At 34.7% G+C, this 24629-nt stretch overlaps 2 protein-coding genes across 3 annotated transcripts; both read right to left on the bottom strand.

Annotated features, from left to right (window-relative positions):
- Nucleotides 1–1290: 1290 nt before the first annotated feature.
- LOC130743175 (trifunctional UDP-glucose 4,6-dehydratase/UDP-4-keto-6-deoxy-D-glucose 3,5-epimerase/UDP-4-keto-L-rhamnose-reductase RHM1) lies at nt 1291–4807 on the bottom strand. Of its 2 annotated transcripts, none has more exons than XM_057595308.1 (3): nt 4650–4807; nt 2181–3755; nt 1291–2093 (listed from the first exon to the last, which is right to left on the bottom strand). In XM_057595308.1, exons 2-3 carry the CDS (start codon nt 3741–3743, stop codon nt 1653–1655), a joined length of 2004 nt encoding a protein of 667 aa, XP_057451291.1. In that variant the 5' UTR covers nt 3744–3755; nt 4650–4807; the 3' UTR covers nt 1291–1652. The 2 variants fall into 2 exon arrangements, with proteins under 2 accessions (XP_057451291.1, XP_057451292.1); XM_057595309.1 differs by having other exon boundaries at nt 2181–3752; nt 4650–4802.
- Nucleotides 4808–17340: 12533 nt separating this feature from the next.
- LOC130743163 (trifunctional UDP-glucose 4,6-dehydratase/UDP-4-keto-6-deoxy-D-glucose 3,5-epimerase/UDP-4-keto-L-rhamnose-reductase RHM1-like) lies at nt 17341–20506 on the bottom strand. The gene is made up of 3 exons (XM_057595294.1): nt 20381–20506; nt 18176–19741; nt 17341–18086 (listed from the first exon to the last, which is right to left on the bottom strand). Exons 2-3 carry the CDS (start codon nt 19727–19729, stop codon nt 17646–17648), a joined length of 1995 nt encoding a protein of 664 aa, XP_057451277.1. The 5' UTR covers nt 19730–19741; nt 20381–20506; the 3' UTR covers nt 17341–17645.
- Between the last annotated feature and the right edge of the window lie 4123 nt (nt 20507–24629).

Raw genomic sequence — 24629 nt, 5'->3', positions numbered from 1 at the left:
GTTGTTCCCTTCTTCAAGCATCGGACCCATTGAGCCAAATCCTAACCTCATTTTCACCAAACATCACTTGGACTTCATTGAGTCATCGTCGATTCTCAAGACCGAACTCGATCTGACCTCGCTGGTGGCCACAGAGCCCTCTTCTTGGACTCCTTCACCTTCTAGCTACCAATCGCGATGCGCTCAATGTTGGTGTTCCTTTCCCTCTCGTCTTCGTTCAGGGTTTTGTTGAAGTTGGCGACGAAGCTCAAATTGGTTAAAGGTCGAGCCTTTGAGGGTTTGTTGTTGCCTGAGGGGTTGGCGGACGTGGAATCCTTTTCCTTGCAGTGGTGGTTGAAGCCAAGCTTCCACCATATCCTTCGGCATAGACAGGTTCACCCTTAAGCTTCACCGCCATCTCCTTTGGCATCGCCTTTCTTCACAATAACTATTCGATCTTAACCCTAATTCCCCTTTCACTTCCCAGTATTCACACCCCTCACGTTCTTCGTGTCTCCTACTATAACAACCACCGAGTTCTAGAACCATCGACTTCCAGATCTGAACGCACATCGACACCATCACCGTATTGGGCATGAGTTTGAGGCAAAATTGGTTGGGATTTTGACGCAAATGCTAGCGATGAGGGCAGAGGCGGAGTGACACCACATTGTTGTTCGCTGCTTGTGGGAGCCTTCAGTTTCAAATGCCTTTTCATTCTCTTCTTCACTTATTGGATTTGGGTTTTTGTCTGTGTCTTCTAGGTCCGAGTGTTGACATTTTCTAGACTGAAAGGAGGAGGCTTGGGGTGATAAGTTGAGGTCGATGCAAGAAGAAGAAAAGGCTCAATTCTGCAATAAGTGTGCTTTTCAAAAAAAAAACATTAACTATGGGTGTGGAGTGATTTTGAGGAGAAAAAGTGAAATTTGATTATGTTTCAAATGTATTGTCTAATTGTTCAAACCTCTTTTAGGATTTAGAGTGGATGATGAAGTGTGTGTATGAGTCATGAATTTTCGAGTTTGAGCTATATGGATGAAGATGAAGGGGGAAGAGAAATAAGATGAAGGTGGAAGATGAAAATGAAGAATTGGGAATCAAGATTTTTATTAAGAGGGACTGAAAATATTATCTAAAAAATTTACAAGGACTAAAATTGATGTGAAAAAATCCACGTGGACAACCTCTATTGACTAGGCTCGCTACTAGACCGGTCAAAATTGATGAGAAATACTTAATTTGATTAAAAACATTTACAGAATCGACACGATTGTTACATAGACATTTCTTTTAGTTTAGAAAAATGATAAATAACATCAATTGTTGCCAGATTTTCACTTAATATTACAGTCTACATATAAATATCCAAGTACATCTCAATAATCATATCCAAGCAATAAAAGAATACAAGCCTTACACAAATGCAGAAGTTCCCCATCACAAAACAGTACATCTATCTAAGGCCTGCTAGTACAAAGAAGTCACTCACTAAAGCAATAATAATCAATCAAAAACATGCTATAAGTACTTGAAATTAAAATTTTGGAAACACACTAACACAACAGTAATACTAGCCACCTCTCTACACACAGTAACTGAATGGAACTAACAATGAAATTGAGTGGTCTATGTAGACCGGAAACAATACTGCCATGCCTAAAACATAAACCTGTTTATTTCTTGTTTGGCTCGAAGACATACTTGATTAGTGATTCCTTGATGGGAAGCAATTCTGGGAATTCGTTATTCAATTTGGAAGCATCCAGTTCATTGTTGCTTCGAGGAGCAACAATTACCTTGGCTTGCTCTTCCAGATTGAAGTTAACCCACTTGAAGTTGGGGTCAATGTAATCCCTGTACATCTCAAGGATCTCGTTGTGGCTCACTACCCCAGGGTTTGTGAAGTTCCAGATTCCCCTCAGGTTCCTCTTTGCCATCTCAATTGAAATTGGCAGAAGCTCATCCAAAATAGTCATGCTGTTTGGAATGTTAACTACCTTGTTATAACGAGAAATCTTCGTGATGAAGTTGCGCGGGTTGCTCAGGTCAGATGAAATCGGCATGCGAACCCTGAGGGTGCATACATTGTCATACTCTCTCAAGAGCTCCTCAACCTGATCAAAATTCAAATAAAAGTCATTATTTGAGTTAATTCATAATGAAAAATAATGAGATCATACCATGTGGGGAGGAAAACTTACCATAGCTTTAGTTTTGGAATAGAAAGAGCCAATGAAATTGGGCTTGTCTTCCTCCTTAAAACCAATGCCGGAGCCTTCAGGATGCGATGCATCATACTCAAATATGCACCCAGTAGCGTAATTTATCACCAAGATCCCATTCTCTCTGCAAACATCAGCCAATGTTAAAGTGCCAGCCACATTAGTTCTGATGGTTTCTGTTTTGTGAGATTCACACCAATCGACATTGGGTCTACCAGTCACGCCTGCAGCATTAAAAACATGGGTTGGTTTCACATTATTAATGTCAGCCACCACTGAGGAGCGATCCTCTAGGCGCCCCTTTCCATATTCATATGGAATTCCTTGCTTATCGCACAGTTTCCCCAGCAAACCTCCAATCCACCCTGTTCTACCATAGATCAAGAACTTAAAAGGAGGTTTCTGCTGAGTACCATTGCTCTTGGATGACGGAACAACCATTCGAGTATTACTTGAAGCCAAGGAAGCAGGGTTTTCACCTTCAGATCCTTCATAATGTCTCTCCATCCCACCAGGCATCATCAGCATCCTTGGATGAGGAAGCAACGCTCCTGTGACATCACCCCACCAATCAGGATTTTGTGTATACCATTCCATGGTTTTCTTCAGGCCCTCTTCCCAAGTGGTCCTCTCAGACCAACCCAAAACCTTCAGCTTTTGATCGTCGAGAAAGTACCTCTGGTCATTAAATGGTCTATTATCTACAAATTTTATACTTGTTTCTGGATCCTTTGAGAAAAGATTGCATATATCTTTGGCCACATCAATAACTCTCCTTTCCTTCTTTGTCCCGATATTGTAGACATGACCAACCTCTCCCCTATGAAGGATAACTTCAAATGCCTCCGCAACATCTTCACAATATAAGTAACTCCTCACATTTGAACCATCCCCATGAATTGGAAGAGTCTTTCCTTGCATGGCCAGTAGGATGAACTTTGGAATTAACTTCTCAGGAAACTGATTTGGCCCGTAAACATTGTTCCCACGAGTTGTGATGACAGGTAAACCATATGACGTACCATATGCCATAACAAGCATTTCAGCCCCAGCCTTTGTTGCAGAGTATGGGTTTGTTGGAAGAAGTTGGGAAGCCTCATGGTTTCCCACAACAGCATCCTCATCTGTCTCCCCGTACACCTCGTCTGTGCTGACATGAATGAACCTTCTGATTTGTCCAGTTACCTTGCAGGCTTCTAATAGGACATGAGTTCCATATATGTTGTTCTTGGTGAACTCAAAGCTATTACCAAAGGAGTTGTCAACATGTGTTTGAGCAGCAAAGTGCATTATAGTATCAATGGACTCGGTGATAAGAAGGTGGTTGACAAGATCAGCACTACCAATGTCCCCCTTCACAAACTTGAAGTTAGGAGATGATTTGGAAGGAAGGAGGTTCTTCAGATTGGAACAATAATCGAGTTTATCGAGCACAACAATTTTGTAGTCTGGATAGGTCCTGACAAGCCGGTTGGCAACATGAGAGGCAATGAACCCAGCAGCCCCAGTAATAAGGATATTCTTTGGGGTATATGAAGCCATGTCAGGCAACTTCTACAATAAAACAGAAACAAAACACAAATTTATCAATTGAAACCACAAACAGCAAAAGTGAACAGAATATCATTTTACAAAACAATCTCACGAAGAAAAAATAAACCAGACTATAGCCATAACAACAGAAATTGAATAACCTACGAGATATTAAAGCACAACTGCACAAGACTAGCTTAATAGTACCCGGTTTCGGGGAGTTAGCAGGATGTATAGTTTTAAAACCTCATCACAGGAGAAAGGCGCCATAAGTGCACTATAGCATCAAAGCTTTCTATAACTTCAAGTGAAATAAGAAAAAGTAAAAGAAATCTAATATTTATCAAATAACCACTTATCCCAAAAGCTTAAGCTATTGGGTAAGGGCCAAATGAATGATTTTATATTATATTCTAACAATACTTTCTTCATTTAGTTAACGAATGACTGAACAAAATGTTACATTCTTAATCAATCACTTGCTGGAAAATTCCATTTTGCAAGATCAATGGAGGAAAAGGAAAACAACACAACATTGAACGCAGAAAATTCAACCCCAAAAGAAAACCTTCAAAATCACAACAACATGCTACGAAACACATTGCACAGATTCAAGCATAAATAAGAACACGGATCTATTTTTTACACAATCACCAGTTGAAATGTTCACTTGGGAATCAAGCATGACAATTATGAACAGAGAAAAACATGATCTTACAATTCATCACAGATCCATAAAAAAGGAGCAATACCCAGATCACAGAAAACACTGATTTGCCAAAAGCTGAATTCTTTCAATCAAAAAATGATCAAATGGAAATGGGCACAAGCAAGATCATGAAAACACACCACGGAAACTCAAAACAAATATACAGAAAGAGTGAGAGAGAGAGAGAGAGAGAAAAACAAACTTACAAATTGGTAGCGAATCCAGAGAGGAATAGAAGGAGATTTGAGAGGAAAATGGAAGGAAAGAAAAAGGTGGGTCTCCTCTCGTTGAGTGAAAGTTGATGAGAAGAGGAAAAATGGTGGAGCTGTGAAATCGTGTAGAGGGGACGCGTCTGTTTATATCAATCAACCGAGACAGTTAAGGAGATCCAGTGGATACTCAGATGACAAAACTACCCCTGCCTTCATCACTCAATTATGAGTTTGGCCCCACGGTATGGGGCTCACTGTCCACATAGATTTTTTTCCCACAAAGTATCATGATGGTGTTAATGGGTGGTAAAGATAGTGGTGATGGGTGGTGGTAGTGTTGGTGGCAATAATGGAGGGTGGGTTGTGGCGGTGTTGTAGAGGTGGTAGTGATGATGCTGAGTTGTGGCGGCGATGGAGGGAGGTGGCTGTGGCAACATAGGTGTGGGTTGTGGCGGTAGGTAGTGATGGTGGTAGTGGTCGTATTGAAAGGTGGTGGTGGCGGCAGCGGGGATGGTGGTACTAATGGTTGTAGCGACGATAGTGGCAGTGGTGGAGCGTGGTGGCTTTGGCTGTGGCGATGGTGGCGACAATGGTGGTTGCAATGGGGATTGTAACACCCCAAATAAGGATGGTGGTGGTGGTAGTAGTAGTGGTGATAACGATGACAGTAGCAACGATTGTGCAGTGGTGGAGCGGTGGTGGTGGTTGCGGCGGTGGCGGCGATGGTAGTGGTGGGGAGTGGTGGTGGTGGATTAAATATTTTCAAGTAGTTTATACATTATACTTTTATCGTGTCTTATCGATCATCTATAGGGTGGATTAAAATCCATCATTTTAATGTATATAAGAGTGGATTGATGGATAAGTCTAATACAATTCAATGTGAGTATCAAACAATGAATAAGTCCATAATATATTGTATAACCTTATACTATCATGCCTAATATGGTGTATTAAACTAACCTTAACTAGGTGATCTGCCTAAGCACCACCTCCCAATCTTTAGCCAAAAAGCCCCTGATCTCACCCAAGACTTGAAACAATTGCTCCACATCCTGCCTCCCCAAAGCGTCAATTAAATCAGCAGAATTTGTTTCTCAGGTCATCTTCCTCACGCTTTCCTCTCAAGCTAAAGTCAGGTCACACCTCAATGGATAAATTAACGTCTACCCCTATGTATCTTAGATGTTCCGTCCTTTGAGCTGGAGGCTCTCATGTTAAGAGACTCTCTTAGTAGTTCTGTGTGTTTTGTAGCTTTTCGATGCAGCTAATTTTTTTTTTATCTATTCTCTGAAAATTATTCCAACTTTTGTAATTTACAATAATATATTTAGTTTCTAGGAAGTGTTTATTGATTTCCTTTTTTCTAAATCAGTTGTGTAATATATGCTCTCATATTATTGTATAGTGGAGATAAATACAGATAGAAATGATGATATAAAATTATTTATATAATTCTTAGTTAACAGTTTAAACTTTTAAGATAATTAATTGTTGACATGGTGTCAGAGCCTCTATGACCAGAGATTTAGAGTTTTATCCTTATCGCTCTCTATTCTATATAGTTGCTTCATCTGAAACTTAAAGTAGTTAAGATGTGTCTGAACCTTTCAATTTTTCATAAATGTCATATGTAGAGGCATTGATAGTTAAAATCAAACTATTTGCGACCTCTTCTCCCACTAATTAACGATATCGTGACATGGTTTATGTTTGGAATATTGTGAACACTTAATTTTGTCATACCTTAATAATATTAGTTTAATATAACTTATATGTTTAAAATATATAATAATCAACCCTCAAAATTATGATAATAATAATTAAATAAATAATTTCAATAATATTTAATATTTAATTAAATAATTTCGGAAATAATAAATAAATTAAAAAAAACAAATTAGATGACCAATACAATAATTAAGGAGATTTGTTTAAGAAATAAATAAAGACCCTCTACAAAATAATTGAGGAATGATTCTGAGGAATAGTTAGAATATGTTTTTTAATTTAAGAAATGAGGAATGAAATCTAGGGTAAATCAAAGGAGGTTAGAGGCCCCAAACACTAGGTAGACGGTTATAAATAGAGGAGGTTCTTAGTAGAAAGTTCATGGGGAGAGGAAAAAGAAAGGAGTGTCTCTTGTGGGCTTAAAATGTGAGAGTCATCAAGTGAGAGCGGGAAAAAAGTGACAATACACTTGGGGATTGGGGTTCCATCTTTAAACCCTGATTTTAAAAAGAGTGTGGGAGAGACAAGACGCTAGACGGATAAGAGAAGTAGTGAGACAGAAGAAGAAAAGAATTATATATCGAACTCATCATACTTTATTTCAATCCAGGTACCTTTCTTATTTCTCTAATCAACTTCTTTATGTCCATGTCCACGTACTGTTTGTGGGTTTGTAGTTACGAAAGAAATCATAATAATATGAATACATACCAAAGCCATGTTTAGTTCAATTCCACCATGCCAACTCCCCATATCTGTCATTACACCCAAAATTCCAATCCAAGTTTTACACATAGGATGAATAAATTATGTAAAGGATAAACACTTCTTCTTTGCTTCAAATATGTTCCCCAAGACTCATTGCCCCTCCTCTTTTCCCCTTCGTTCTACTCCTCAATCTCGTTTCTTCTCCACCTTTTTATTTCTTTCCCTTTTTCCTTTTGCTTGTTGTTTTACATGGATTTCCATTCCCTTTTGTTTACTTTAAACATTAGGATTAATTAGTTAAATAATACTTAAAATAAAAATAAGAAGGTGCAGCCGGTGCTGCCATAAGATTTTAGTTTAATTTTTTTGTTTTTGAACGTAGATTTTAGTTAGTAATTCTAAGATAAAAATCTTAAAGAGATATTTGTTACTATAAAAGTTACTGATATGACATAAGACCCAAATACATAAAATATTCTAAGATATAAACCAAAAATAGATTAAAACATAAAATAATTAAGTTGATGCGGCACCGCTGCCGTAGGTCTATCAAATTAGGTTTTGTTTTCTGATTTCCTTTAACAAAATTAGTATTAGGATTATTAATTAAAAATTAGAAGATAAATATCCTAGAAAACAAATGTTAGATAAGAAACTCTAAACATAAAATCCCTTAAAATATACAAGTTATATATGATTAAAACACAGAGTACTATATCACCTATTTTAAAGTGCCTAAAATTAAATAACTTAAAATAATAACATAAATACATATTCAAATCAAAATCATCAATTCTCGGCTTCTTCAAACCTTTCAAAATCAAGTTACAACTTCTTTAAGTCAATCAAATTCCGCTTCTTCAAGCCTTTCAAATTCAAATTTCGGCTTCTTTAAGCCTCTCAAAATCAAGCTTCTTCAAGCTTTTACCAATCATTTCAAATCAAGCTTTCATCCAGAACTACGTTGTCTTGATGTCTCTCTAAAGATAATTCGTAAGTCGGGACGCGGTTCCCATCAGGCACCCCAAATTAAAATCATATTTAAACCCTAAGAACTATGTGGCCTTGAAGATCTCATTGCACTGAGGGGATACTAGGCACAAGCTCCAAAGCTTGTTAGGCCGAATTTATAAATAATTTATTTTCTCTTTATTAATTAAATTTAGTATCTATAAATAATAGACATTTTCTTGAGGTGAAATGAGTATTTTAAAAGCTAAAATAATAAATTAGTACAAAAATCTATTGAAATCAGCGCTCAAAATTATATTATAATAATAATGATTAATTAAATAATTTCATAAATTATGATAATAATTAATTAATTCCGAAAATAATAAAATAAATACTAAAAATAAAATTAGATAATTATAGAGAATGATCAGTACATTAATTAGAGGATTCAAAATTAATTAGAAGATTTTCTTAGTCAAGCATTGTATCTTCTACAAGAATAATTGGGAATGGTTCTAGGGAAAAATTAGAATATGTTAATTAATTTAGGAAATGTGAAATAAAATATAGGGTGAATCAAAGGGAAGCTAAAGGCATCAAACCCTAGATAGGCGGTTATAAATAGAGGATGTTCTTGATGGTAAAGACATGTTCATAGGGAGAAATAGTTGAGTGATCACTTGTGAGGTGTGGTTTCATCTTTGAACTGCAATTCTAAAATAAATAAGAGATATCCCTAGGTAGCAAAATCATCGAGCACAACTCACAAGTGATCACTCAACTATTTCTCCCTCACTTTGAACATGCCTCTACCACCAAGAACCTCTTCTATTTATAATTGTTTATATCTAGGGTTTGATGTCTCTAGCCTCCTTTGATTCACCATATATTTTATTCCTCATTTTTTCTAAATTAATTAGCACATTCTATTTTTTTTCCTTAGAATCATTCTCAATTATTCTTGTAGAAGAAGATCAAATGCTTGACTAAAAAAATCTTCTATTTAGTTTTGAACCCTCTAATTAATGTTTTGATCATTTTCTATAATTATCTAATTTTATTTTTAGTATTTATGTATACTTTTTTGAATTAATTATTATTATTATTATTTCTGAAATTATTTAATTAATCACTATTGTTATAATTTTGAGTGCTGATTTTTATATATTTTAGATATATAAGCTATATTAAATTTTATTAAGTATGACAAAATTGGGTGTTCATAATTATTAATTTGAAAATTAATAATTTTCAATGGTTTTGTCTACAAATTAATCGTTTTGTTTGCAATGGTATTTGACATCTATATATTATTAAAGGTAATGTTTCATAGATATATAAGAATTCTCGATCACTAATCAACATATGCATATTGAAACCGCCATACTTTTTAGATTATCTAAAAAATAAATCTTGCGGCTTGGAAGTGCGGTAGAGACAACCACAAAATTAATGTGTCTATTTACTGAATTTTAAAAAGGTATTTGCTCTAGTACCTTAAGTCAGATTAGGGTGTGGTACCCAAAATGAGCTGGTTCAATAATAAAGACTCATGTATCGATTAAAATTTTGATTTTGTTATATCATAATAATGCAGTGTTTCATTCTTAGGGACATGAGATAGGCGAGTTGTATTTTCTGAGCTTTGTTCATCAATTAACTATGATCATTTTACGTGCATCTCCAACAACATCATTCGTTTTCACCACTCGTTCATTTTTCATTAAAAAATGAATTTCATGAGATAAAGTCAATTGACAAGTGAAGTAAAATCTAAAAATGTATTATTTACCTTGAATAATATGATAATAATCTATTAAATTACTTAATTCGGGTACCACACCAAAAAAAAATGGTGCTTGCTGTGGTATCTTAATTTAAATGAGGGTACGATACCTTAAATGACATAAAACCTCTTTATCTCCAATTTTTTTAACTTCTAAAAGCCTCTAGCATCTTCATTCATGAACATTTTAGCAGATTATCTCATTATCTTGTCGTTCGCCAGACACCAATTTTTATATTTCACTCTTATTGTGGTCAATAACTCTCTTGTTCTAACATCGCATACATTTCCACTTCGACCACTAGATTCTAACTTAAAAAGAGCTGCAACAACCGGCACGACGTCTAAGATTCCAACAAAAGTTAAAATGTCTAAGCTTCTCTCTTTCTCTGCCCTTCAATTTCACAATTTCATCTAGTCGGGGTATCGTACCCAAAAAAATTCAGGGTACCACATAATTTAACAAAAAAAATTACCTTTTAAAAAACCCGCTAAACGATTTTTTATCACGCGTTTATGCTGTGTGTGTATAAGTACTCTATTTTTTAATTAATTGTAATCAATTCCACTTTATTTACCATCACATCTATATGTTAATTCTGTCCAGTATTGTAGGGTAATGAACAGAGACATACTCTAGGCCAACTGCTTGTCGTACCCACTATATTTAATACACTACATGAAAATATCAGTAGTATGATTGTATGAAACGACTTAATTAGTGCCTGTTTGGAGTTTTCAACATTATAGATGAATTAGTGCGTGTTAGAACAAAAGTACTTCCAACTGAAATTCACATTTGAAGGAGAAGTCCTTTTAAATGAATATAATGGAATTTCAAATACAAAGTAAGAACCTTTTAAATGAATTTAATGGAAGTTAAGAAGATTGGTGGAAGAAAGTAGCTTTGAGAGGTGGATCGTAGTCCAAAGTATAGGTAACACTAGTTAGGTGTCATTTGCACGTCAGTGCAGGTGTAAAAGGGAGAATGACAATCCTCCTAAGCCAAGAGAAAATTTGGCTGAAGGAGATGATGAAGATGTGATTGATGCATTTATTTCTCAAGTGAATATTGTGACTGATAGTAAAGAAATCGATGGTAGGCTCTAGAGTTACCAAACACATTTGTGCAAACAAAGATGCTTTTACCTCCTATACTTTTGTAAGGGATGAAGAGGAATATATATGTGCATCTCAAAAACTTAAAAACTACTCCAGCTCTTGGAAAAGTAAAATTCTTCTTAAACTTACATATGGGAAGACATTGGCTTTGAATAATGTGCTACAAGTGTGTCTGCAATAAGGACAAATTTAATTTTTGAGGCACGGATGGAAAAGCTGGGATCAAAGGGGTATTTTGAGTCTATAATATAAACATAACGTAGATAGGCCTTAGAGTTTCAACAATTATTGTATATTAGTACTTCCTTCAGGTTTGTTTACTCTAATCTATGTTATGCTCTAGGGTGTTATCATTCACCATTTCTCTAGCAAATGTTAGCTTCATGCTCATAAGGATAAACTTTTCAACAAACTGGACGATCCTCTGCAGTTTGGTTTCCAACTGCAAGGATATTAAGCCTTAGATTTTTATTTTTAATTGCAATAAAATGTTAATAAAAAATACAGTTAAAATTAAATGACCAGTAAGATATTGAATTGAACTCCGGGGGATCTAAATCTGAATGTGATGCATGACAACAGGGTAGGTGCGAGTTTTGCCCAGCTCACCCCGCTCTTAATGGGACGGGTTTGTGTGTGAGATTAAGGATGGTAGGTTAAACATACGACAGTCAACATCTTATCGATCGGTTTTGGGGAAATTCGTGGGATTAATTTTAGCTTACATATGGTTAGAGTCTCCGAGATTGTAAGAGGAATTAAATTGAATTCCTGAAGAAAAAAAAATTGAAATGTCATTCTTATAAAAAAAAATCGAATTAAGTCTTTTTCATTAGTTTTGACTCATTAACGGTCCAGTCACAAACCTAGTGATCAACTGAGGGTGTAATGTTCACGTGAATTTTTTTCTCATCAATTTTAGTCGCTCCAGAAGAAGAAGAAAAGGCTCGATTCTGCAGAGAAGAAAACGATAATTGTGGGTGTGGAGTGTGGAATGATTTTGAGGATTCATTGTGAGGATAAAAAGTGAGGTTTAATTATGTTTCAAATGTATTGTCGAATTGTTCAAAATTCCTTTGGGATTGAGTGGATGATGAAGGGTGGGTGGATGATGAAGTGTGAACAAGGTTATTAAAACCGGACCGGTGAGGGCACTGGTTCAAGGTTCACTGGTTCAACCGTAATTGAACCATAATTTAACCGGTATAGACACTATAAATTAAATAATGTTATTTCAATATAATATATATTATATTATATATAAGGTAATATTGAATAAAAAGTACAATGTCCATAACTTCACCTTACAAATAAAGTTTACATATAGTTAGAATTACACAACTAGAATAATAGGTTCAAAATTTCCATTATCCAAGTTTGCAAAAAGACTAAAATAAAAAATTTATTTTAAATCTCATTTTTCTCTATATCTCAACTTATCACATTACATCAATGACTGATTAAATAATATTTTAAAATATACAATAGTCTCATATAATGGAGTCATTAATTATTCATTCCTTAAAGAGATCATACAGGTGTATAGCAGTAGCAGAATACGTAAAGGTTTTGAATTGATAAAACTTTTAAATAATAATTAAAAACAAAACTTATTTAATAAAAATTTGTTTAAACCAAAAACTTAATCATGAATACATTCAGAAGTCATTGACCGTTAGAAATAAAAAACCTAGAAAACAATGGATTGCCTAGGTTATAGCTTAATTATATACTCCCTCCGTTCCAGAAAGTTTGTAGTTTTAGGTTGTGGTACAAAGAATAAGAAAGCAATTATTGATAGTATAACTTGACTAGATTGTCCTTATTTAATTTTACTAGTATGATGTGCAACTATTAAATTATACTTAGATAGAGAAGAATGTAAATAATAAATAAGACTTGTGGTTGGTTCATATGAAAGGTGATAAGTGAGAGAAAATGTATTAAATGAGGGTATAAGTGGAAAAAATTAGCAAAAAATGCATTGGTTTTCTAAAACAAAAAACATTTTGGGATATTGAAAAATGGTGCAAAACAACAAACTTTCTGGAACGGATGGAGTAATTGTTATAGTTTTGAGGCTGCGCCTACGGTGGGATATTTTAAATCTGGTCCATGGTGGACCAGTTTCAATGATACAATTGAAGTACGAAAATATCCCTGCCTCAATTTTTTTTTTTTCCATCTTTCTCCTTCTCCTTCCATCATCATCATCTCCTTCCACTATCACCATGGTACAGCACCACCACCTTCTCCGGCCGCCGACACCAACCGCGCCGCAACCATCCTCCTCCGCCCAGCCACCACAACAACCACCTTCCCTTCCTCAGCCACCACGCTCCCGCTTCCCCACAATACCACTGCAACCCTTGCATCCAAAACCCCTTAACCACCACCACCCACACCCTCGACTTCCTCCCCCACCACCAACCCACACACACAAATCGTCATCCCCAAAACCAAAAACCAGATGAACTCAGATGAACACAGAAGAAGAAGATAAAAAAAAGGATTCATTATCTCTGCTCCGTTACCATAAGGATTCAAGCTTCTAACAATCGAAAAATACGAAGTCTTCCCAGATCTAGAACCCCAAATCCTCATCTTCCATCATTCTTCTATGGTTCTTCCTCTATCCCTCATCTTCCTTCATTCATCTCCATATTCCTCTGTCAAAACTACCACCAGATCTGAAACAAATTAACCCAAATCTGGTGGTGGTGGTTGTTCCTCTGTCAAAACCATGAAGACATTGAGGGTGTGGTGGACGAGTTCGATGACGACGGAGCCCCAACGGCTGGCGACGAAGGTGGGGGAACGGAGATGAGATCGGTTTATCTATCCTTGTTTGCATTCACTAGTGGTGGTGCCGTGGTGCTGGGTTTGGGGGTTTCGTGGGTGTTGGTGGGGGTTTGGTGGTGGCGGTGGGTTGGGGTTTAGTGGTGTTGAGTTTCAGATGGGTTAGGAGAAGAGGATGAAACGTTGGGAGGAGTGAGTGGGGTTGGTTCTGGGTTAAGATGGGTGTGGAGGTGGTGGTGGGGTGGTTGAGTGGTGGTGGTGGTGCGGTAGTGAGAAGAAGAGAGCGGCACTGCCATGGGAGGGAGAGGGAGGTGGTGGTGGCGGCGCTGCCATGAGAGGGAGAGGGGTGGTGGCGGCTATGGATTTTTCAGAGGTAGGAGAGAAGGCTGCTAGGGTTAGGGTAGAAAAAGTGAAAAGGGTGTTTTAGTAAAGTGATTTATATTTAATAAATAATTTCTTTTATAATTAATTAATCTGAACCGTTAATATTAAAAAAAAATACATCTAACGGTTAGAATAAAACTGGTCCATGGTGAACCAGTTTTATAATTGGCTCACCGTAAGTGGAACCTAGTTTTGAAGTTGGAGAGCATTTAAAACCTAATAATATTAGTACGTGATTACTAATGTTAATTGATTCAAGAACAAATCATAATGAAACACATTGAATTTTAACTTTTTCTTTAAACCAGTTCAAATTTAAAACCGCCGGTTTTCCCGGTTATTGACCGGTTTTCCGGTTGTTGACCGGTTTTTTGTTAATCCGGTTTTGCTGGCTATTTGGACCGGCCACATGCTATGTTCACAGTCTAACCGGTTGAACCGACTGGTCCGGTCCGATTTTAATTACCATGAGTGTGAATGAGAAAAGGAATTTTTGGGTTTCAGGTATGGATGAAGATGAAGGAGGAAGAGAAATAAGATGAAGATGAAGAATTAGGAATTAAGAATTTATTAAGAGGGATTGAAAATATGATTTAAAAATTTTACAAGGACTAAAATTGATGTGAAAAAAATTCACGTGCACAACCTCTATTGACTAGACTCGCTATTGGACCGTTGATTGGTCAAAATTGATAAAAATGACTTAATTTGATTTAAAAAATTACAGTGATGATATTCCACAGAAAAAAAAATTTCAGGGACCTGATTTGATAACTCTTACAATCTTAGGACCCCAAGAATATTTAAGCCTTTAATTTTTTTCCATTAATCTTTAAATATATAGTGTAATAATCACATTATTAATTCAAATTCAAATTATATATATAAACAAACATTAATAATCATAAAAGTTATAAGAAACATTAGATTTAAATTATATTTTACCAAAACATATGAGATTAAGATACCATTTCACTACTATTATTATTCAAATTATTTAACTATTACATAGGGCGGTACAGGGCAAGAGTGGAGTAGGTATTTGCACCATTGAAATCATTCACTTTAATATTTTTGTCTTAAGTCCCAAAGTATCTATACTCGACCCTGTCTTTTGTAGGTAGGGATGGCAACGAGTCGGGTCGGGGTCGGGTTTTTCCTTTCCCAAACTCAAATCCGAACTCTAATACCGAACCCAAACCCGTTGTAGCCTCAAAACTAATGTCCTAACCTAACTTGATGCATAGACTTTTTTGTAAAACAAAACGCAACTCAAAATATATTGTTGTGAAAAATCCGTTTTGTATCTTTTTGAAAAAAAATTGGTATCTTATTGTTCAAATATGACCGAATTGTTAACATGATATATATAAGCGTAGTTTTGTAATTTATATATATTATTCGGGTTTGGGTGCAGGTTTAACAATACCAAACCCAATCTATAGGGTTTTAACTATAAAATCGGGTCGGGTTCTATTGTCATCCCTATTTGTAGGTATATCTTCATAGCTAGTGACGGACCACATTAAACATTAGAGGGGCAAATGTCCCCCACAAAATCCGTAAACAATAAATCTACAAGTATGTCAATATTACTTTAAAAAAAAAAGTATGTCAATATTGCCCCCACCAAAAATTGATTAGTGTCCCCATACTTGGAGAGATCCTATAACTTGTTTGCCACACGTTTTTTGTTTAGTGTTCTAATTCCAATATCTATTGGGCCGTCTTTTCTAACGGCTTACAACGTTTTATTTCTCAATTTTTTTTTTGTAAAGTTTGCCTCTTTTCTAACATGAGTCTCTAAGTAAATGTAAGAGCTTTCATATATCACTATTTTTTATTGCTCTCTCATTTAGCTGCGAACCAACAAATCATATTGTTACTTTTTATCACTTGTTTTTCATTCTTGTGCACCTTCAAAATAAAAAGATACTCACAAGAGATTTTTGTCGGGACTTGAACTCGTAACAGTCATGTGTTCAGGTAAATAAATATTGTTTTTCAAAGAAAAAATTACTTATAAAAATCTTGTTTTATGAATAAATACATGACGCCACAAATATTTAATAGACTTAGAGAATTAAAAAAATTACGCAAACTTTCCACATATATATATTGCCCCCACAACCGTATATTTCTAAATCCATCATTGTCCATAGCCATGCTCCGTCCTGCATATTCACCTAACTGTTGTGTTCTTAGCCGAGCTTAGCACCATTCAACTTTATCGGAGATTGATCTCATCAACTCGAGGAAAATTACACCCTATTGTTTTCTTTTTATTTTTTATTTTTGATGAATGTCTCCACCCAAAATACAATTGCATGTCCTTGTCAATCGTTAAGAAAATAAGAATGTGGGGGAAAAAATAACAATAATAGTAAGCCTCGTGTGTGTTCTCAAATAAATAAATTAGAAATTTCGCTTGTAGCGTGACACTCGTGGACATGTTAATATGTTATTGAAGCGTGGTACTCGCTTGCATGGAGACAAATTTTCCCCTTGTTTAGTACAATTCGTATAAAAAATTGAAGATCTTTATAAAAAAAAATAGGTTCTTTTATTATGACCACCATCGCCCCTACCATTATCAATTCTTTTTATAAATTTAAGTCATTGTATAAACACCAACTAATGTATTGCAAATATCAAACTTTTTCCATGTCCATTTAATTAATTTATAGGAATAAATCTAGAAATTATTGCGTCTCGTTTCATCACATATCTTGGTAAAAATGCTACTTTTAGTTCTTTATTTAACATTGATGAGTGACTACTAACACATGTTGGCTTAATTAGTAAGAATGTGTGGTTTTCCGATGTAGCAAAAAAAATTAGTAAGAATGTGTCACTTGGTGAGCAATCTGTACCTTCCGAAGACATACCTAACCCATGGTGATGACTCAAACCAAACCCGTTGAGCTTTTAATCATAGAAAAAAAAATGAATAGCTTAATTTAATGATACAAGTTTGTTACTACATCAAAATGTTAATATCACATCATAAACCCAATTTCTGGAGCAAACCTAAGCCAAGGGAAATTAAAAAATAAAAGTTAAACACGATTGTTACATCGACAGTTCTTTTAGTTTAGAAAAATGATAAATAACATCTATTGTTCCCAGATTTTCACTTTCAAAATAACAGTTTTTTCACTTCATATTACAGATAAATATCCAAGTACATCTCAATAATAATGTCCAAAATGACAACAAGGTCTCTTATTTTAATTTTTCATTCTAGATGATAAAAGAATACAAGCCTTACACAGATGCAGAAGTTCCAAATCACAAACTTTCATACCAGTGCATCTATCTAAGGCTGCTAGTACAAAGGAGTCACTCACTAAAGCAATTATAATCAATTAAAACATGCTATAAGTACTTGAAATTTAAATCTAGGAAACACACTAACACAATAGTAATACTGCCATGCCTAAAACATTACTGCAATGCCTATGTAGACCGGAAACATTACTGCTATGCCTAAAACATAAACCTGTTTATTTCTTGTTTGGCTCGAAGACATACTTGATTAGTGACTCCTTGATGGGAAGCAATTCTGGGAATTCCGTATTCAATTTGGAAGCATCCAGTTCATTGTTGCTTCGAGGAGCAACAATCACCTTGGCTTGCTCTTCCAGATTGAAGTTAACCCACTTGAAGTTGGGGTCAATGTAATCCCTGTACATCTCAAGGATCTCGTTGTGGCTCACCACTCCAGGGTTTGTGAAGTTCCAGATTCCCCTCAGGTTCCTCTTTGCCATCTCAATTGAAATTGGCAGAAGCTCATCCAAAATAGTCATGCTGTTTGGAATGTTTACTACCTTGTTATAACGAGAAATCTTCGTAATGAAGTTGCGCGGGTTGCTCAGGTCAGATGAAATCGGCATGCGAACCCTGAGGGTGCATACATTGTCATACTCTCTCAAGAGCTCCTCAACCTGATCAAAATTCACATAAAAGTCATTATTTGAGTTAATTCATAATGAAAAATAATGAGATCATACCATATGTATGTAGGAAAACTTACCATAGCTTTAGTTTTGGAATAGAAAGAGCCAATGAAATTGGGCTTGTCTTCCTCCTTAAAACCAATGCCAGAGCCTTCCGGATGCGCTGCATCATACTCAAATATGCACCCAGTAGCATAATTTATCACCAAGATCCCATTCTCTCTGCAAACATCAGCCAATGTTAAAGTGCCAGCCACATTAGTTCTGATGGTTTCTGTTTTGTGAGATTCACACCAATCGACATTGGGTCTACCAGTCACGCCTGCAGCATTAAAAACATGGGTTGGTTTCACATTATTAATGTCAGCCACCACTGAGGAGCGATCCTCTAGGCGCCCCTTTCCATATTCATATGGAATTCCTTGCTTATCGCACAGTTTCCCCAGCAAACCTCCAATCCACCCTGTTCTACCATAGATCAAGAACTTAAAAGGAGGTTTCTGCTGAGTACCATTGCTCTTGGATGCCGGAACAACCATTCGAGTATTACTTGAAGCCAAGGAAGCAGGTTTGTCACCTTCAGAATGTCTCTCCATCCCACCAGGCATCATCAGCATCCTTGGATGAGGAAGCAACGCTCCCGTGACATCACCCCACCAATCAGGATTTTGGGTATACCATTCCATGGTTTTCTTCAGGCCCTCTTCCCAAGTGGTCCTCTCAGACCAACCCAAAACCTTCAGCTTTTGATCGTCGAGAAAGTACCTCTGGTCATTAAATGGTCTATTATCTACAAATTTTATATCTTTTTCTGGATCCTTTGAGAAAAGATTGCATATATCTTTGGCCACATCAATAACTCTCCTTTCCTTCTTTGTCCCAATATTGTAGACATGGCCAACCTCTCCCTTGTGAAGGATAACTTCAAATGCCTCAGCAACATCTTCACAATATAAGTAACTCCTCACATTAGAACCATCCCCATGAATTGGAAGAGTCTTTCCTTGCATGGCCAGTAGGATGAACTTTGGAATTAACTTCTCAGGAAACTGATTTGGCCCGTAAACATTGTTCCCACGAGTTGTGATAACAGGTAAACCATATGAAGTACCATATGCCATGACAAGCATTTCTGCCCCAGCCTTTGTTGCAGAGTATGGGTTTGTGGGAAGAAGTTGGGAAGCCTCATGGTTTCCCACAACAGCATCCTCGTCTGTCTCCCCATAGACCTCATCTGTGCTCACATGAATGAACCTTTTGATTTGTCCAGTCACCTTGCAGGCTTCTAATAGGACATGAGTTCCATATATGTTGTTCTTGGTGAACTCAAAGCTATTACCAAAGGAGTTGTCCACATGTGTTTGAGCAGCAAAGTGCATTATAGTATCAATGGACTCGGTGATAAGAAGGTAGTTGACAAGATCAGCACTACCAATGTCCCCCTTCACAAACTTGAAGTTAGGAGATGATTTGGAAGGAAGGAGGTTCTTCAGACTAGAACAATAATCGAGCTTATCGAGCACAATAATTTTGTAGTCTGGATAGGTCCTGACAAGCCGGTTGGCAACATGGGAGGCAATGAATCCAGCTGCCCCAGTAATAAGGATATTCTTTGGAGTATATGAAGCCATGTCAGGCAACTCCTACAACAAAACAAAAACAAATCACAATTTATCAATTGAAACAACAAACAGCAAAAGTGATCACAATATCATTTTACAAATTAAAGCATACTATAGTCATAACAACAGTAATTGGAAAACCAATGAGAGATTAAAGCACAAGGACTAGGCTAATAATACTATAACTTCAAATGAAATTAAAAAAAAAAAGTTAAAGAAATCTAATATCTTCTTCATTTAGTTAACATGTATTGAGAAATAAACAAATGACTAAACAAAAGGTTACATTATTCATCAATGACTTGCTGGAAAAATCAATTTTACAAGATCAATGGAGGAAAAGGAAAACAACACAACATTGAACGAAACACATTGCACAGATTCAAGAATAAATAAAAACACGGATCTATATTTTACACTTGGGAATCAAGCATGACAATTATGAACAGAGAAAACCATGATCTTAACAATCATCACAGATCCATAAAAAAGGAGCAATACCCAGATCACAGAAAACAATGATTTGCACAAAGCTCAATTCTTTCAGTCAAAAAATGATCAAATCGAAATGGGCACAAGCAGGATCATGAACACACACAACGAAAACTCAAAACAAAAAATACAGAAAAAAGTGAGAGAGAGAGAGAAAAACAAACTTACAAATTGGTAGCGGAAAATGGAAGGAAAGAAAAACGAGATTTGAGAGGAAAATGGAAGGAAAGAAAATGGAAGGAAGATTTGGTGTGCTCGTTGATGAGAAGAGGAAAAATGGTGGAGCTGTGATGTAGAGGAGACGCGTCTATTTATATATCAACCGAGACAGTTAAGGAGAGCCAGTGGATACTCAAATGACTAAACTACCCCTATCTGATTGTAAAACTTTTCAGTTTTGCTTATTTAAGAATAATAATAATCATAAGGGAAAAGTAAAATTGACTTGACCTTCACATTAATAAAAATATTAGTTTAATATTATTAATTTTTAATATAATTTATTCTATTAAATACTAAATGGAAAACTTTTGATGAGTTTCTCATCATTCATGAACACTTGTGAAAATAAATTACATACATGAATGATAATAATGAGTAGATACATGAATGATAATAATGAGTAACAGTAAAATTGACTTGACATTCACATTAGTAACAATATTCTTTTGTGCAAATGAAATGAACATTAGTAACAATATTAATTAGTTATTAATCATTACATAAATTTTAAAAATAATAATAATAAGTAAAAGTAAAATTGACTTGACTTGCCCATTAATAAAAATATTATTTTAATATTATCAATTTTTTAATATTATTTATTATACTAAATACTAATGATAAAACTTTTGATGAGTTTCTCATCATTCATGAACACTTGTGAAAAGAAATTAAATATATTAATGATAATTATGAGTAACAGTAAAATTGACTTGACCTTCACAATTCACATTAGTAAAAATATTAATTATTTTATTTATTAATATAATTTTTATATTAATTATTATATTAATTGATAATTGTAAAACTTTTCCATTTCTTATTATTTATGACTACTTGAGAAAAAATAAAAAATAATAAGTAAAAGTAAAATTGACTTGACCTTCAAATTAAAATAATATTAGTTGGTTATTAATGATATTTTATATTATTCATTATAGTAATTACCGATCGTAAACTTTTTCAATTTCTCATATTAATCTCAACTTGAGAAAATATTTAATAATATTAAATATTATTAACCTCAATGGGTGGTTTATATCTAATGATATTTTACATTTAAAAAAAACTTTAGGAAATATTTTAAATGATAATAATATAATAATAAAATAAGTAAACTTGACATTATTTAATTGTTAATAATCTCCTATAGTTAAAATTAAACAATAATAATTTTTATATAATGTTAAAGAATATTTCAAATAAAACCGTGCAACGTACGAGGATTATATCTAGTATATATAAGTTTTGTTTTCAAAAGCAAAAGTTCGGTTGTATTCAATAAGAGTCGAGATACAAATCCTCTCGACAAAGGATTTAGTACAACACAAACAATGAGCGCAAAATGAATTTTTTCAATGGAAAGCAAAGAGTCGAGATATTTTGATCTTGTTGTCACATTTGGAGTTATGTCATTGATGGGGTTCTGTTTTTTTTTTTTTTTGTGTCTTTTGGGTTGAGAGGTTTGGTATTGCGATTTTGCGTTTCGCTTTCGTGCCTTAGATGTTGTTTGTATTGCTTTTTGTTTTTGATAGCATTGTATTGTACCATTTGTCGGGAACACTTATTTCCTCCCTTTCAATTCAATAAAATTTTACTTTAAAAAAAACATGATATTAATTTATTTTAATTTACATTAATTTATCAAACATATTTTTATCATCACGATTTATTTATCATCATTGTTTCGGTTAATGTTAATTTTTCAGAATTTTAATTGATTTAAGTAAAATATCTCTTATTACTTTTAAAAATTATTAAAGTAATTAATTTTCTATTACTTTTTTACATTTACTTGAAGGTAAAATAATAAGTATTATTGAATTGATTTTAATTCCTCATGAGTAAAGGTGTTCATAAGTCGTAATCAAACCAAACTGAACTAGACCGCTTAAGTTGATCCAAAAACTGAAAACCAAACAAGATGAACAAAAAAATTACTATTATGTCAGTGCATCGGTTTGATTTCCGGTTCCCACGTGTCTAAAACCAAGTAAAATCCTTAGTTTGAGTTCAACATTTTTTTATGCTTATGGGACCGTGATCTATCTATGTCTATATGATCATATGAAATCTCAACCATTAATCGACATATATGATCAATGAAACTGTCACAATTTGTAAACTATCTAAAAAGAAGACAAACAAATCTAACGACTTAGAAGTGCTGTAAAAACTGCCACAAAATTAGCGACTTAGCGTATTTATTTTACCATAGTTGCTATTTGACACGTTACTTTTACAACACGATCACCACGACCCATTGTATGTGGTAATTGGCGGAAATCACCTTAGATGTATGGATGAGAAAATAATTATTTAATATATAAATCAACAATGCACACTTAAGTCGTGCGTGGTCGTGGACGAACCAGTTTTGTCAATAATCATTTTCCTTTGTCCCACTTTTATGGTCTGAGTATATAAGTACTCTATTTTTGAATTAATTGTAATAATTCCACTTTATTTACCATTACATCTATATTTTAATTTTGTCCAGTAATGTAGGGTAATGAACATAAAGATATTCTAGACCAACTGCTTGTGTACTACTATATTTAATACAATACGTGAATTAGTGCGTGTTAGAACAAAATTACTTTCAACTGAAATTCACATTTGAAGAAAAAGTACTTTTAAATGAATGTAATAAAATTTCAAATACAAAATAGAAAATTGATAATAGCTCAAGTAGTAAGAGTTAAGCGACATGTAACCGAGTTGGGTCGGGTCAGGAGATTTCAAGTACAATTAATCTTTCCTATGTAAAAAAATACAAAGTAGATACAGTTAGAAATATTTTATGGTGATGAAATATTTCAATTAAAAACTTGTGACGATTCCGGCAGTATAATAGTAACGACTTTTAACCGTTACTAATTTGTGCTATTGGGTGAATCATGTATTTTTATGTAGCACACTAAAATCCAACTAAATTTCGAAAGAAGTTAAGAAGGTTGGTGTGGAAGAAAGTAGTCGTGAGGTGGATTGAAGTCCAACGTATCGGTAACTAGTTAGGTGTCATTTGTGGCTGACATAGCTTTATGCTTATTTGGCCATCCATACTTATGTTGCCATTATTTCACCTATTAATTAATGCTACTATTCCCTCCGGTCCTTTTTATAAGAAAAACTTGGACAAAATCACACAAACTAAGAAAACTAATATTTTTTATAAAATTAACTACTATGCTTAATTTCAATGATGTTTTTTTCCTTTTTACAAGAACAGTCATGCTAATTACCATAAATGTTGATCATACATATTGGGTGCTTGCAATTTCCCTCCATATTTTTATATTGGGAATAAGTCCCTTTGCATTGGTATTGATTATTTGACTTAATTTTATAAGAATGTTTCTTATAAAAAGGACCAAGAAAAATCTCCAAAGCGTTTCTTATAAAAAGGACCGGAGGGAGTAATTTGTGAGATCAATGGCTTAACAAGCTTGATTTTAAAGTCTTGGATAAGTGTGGAAATAAGTCAAGTCAAGCCAAGTTTTGTGTGATCCAAACTTAGCCTGCATTTTCTCTTCATGGTCCAAACCTGGCCTGCAATTTTTTCACAAGCCGAATTTTAATGTCTGGTCTGACCTATTAAAAGGTTTGTCTTGGCCTACAAGCCTGCTTAAAACTTATTTAACAAACAATTACATCTAAAGAAGGTCTTTGGGCCAGCCACAGGCCGTAAGCCATGGTCTAGTAGACTAGCGGGCTAATATGTCTTTTACAATTGCATTTCATTTTCAAATAATAAAATTTATCTGTATATCATTACATTTTAAAGAATAAAACCTTCACTTATTTAAAACAAACACAACTAAAAGGAAGTGGTATGTGATTTGTATAAAGGCTTAATAGCTCTTTTGATCCCTCACTTATCACGATTTTGCACTTTTGGTCCCCAATAAAAAAATTAGCACTTTTGGTCCTCCACATTGCTTATTTGTTTGCGAAAATGATCCCTATTTGGACTAAAACGGTAAAAGTGTGTAAATGTGAGGGACTAATTTTGCTATTTTTTTCCTAGAGGGACCAAAAGTGTAAAATCGTGACAAGTGAGAGACCAAAATAGCTATTAAGCCTTGTATAAACATGAAAACCAAATAGTATATTATTTTGGTGTTAGAGTTTCTAAAGTATATTTCAGGATGTGTGCGAGCTCGAGACAGCTTTGGGACCACTTTGGAGCCCA

Source organism: Lotus japonicus, chromosome 3, assembly GCF_012489685.1.
Source record: "Lotus japonicus ecotype B-129 chromosome 3, LjGifu_v1.2".
Taxonomy (NCBI): Eukaryota; Viridiplantae; Streptophyta; class Magnoliopsida; order Fabales; family Fabaceae; genus Lotus; species Lotus japonicus.
Note: the sequence above shows the minus strand (reverse complement) of the source record. Positions and strands in the feature narration are given on the sequence as shown.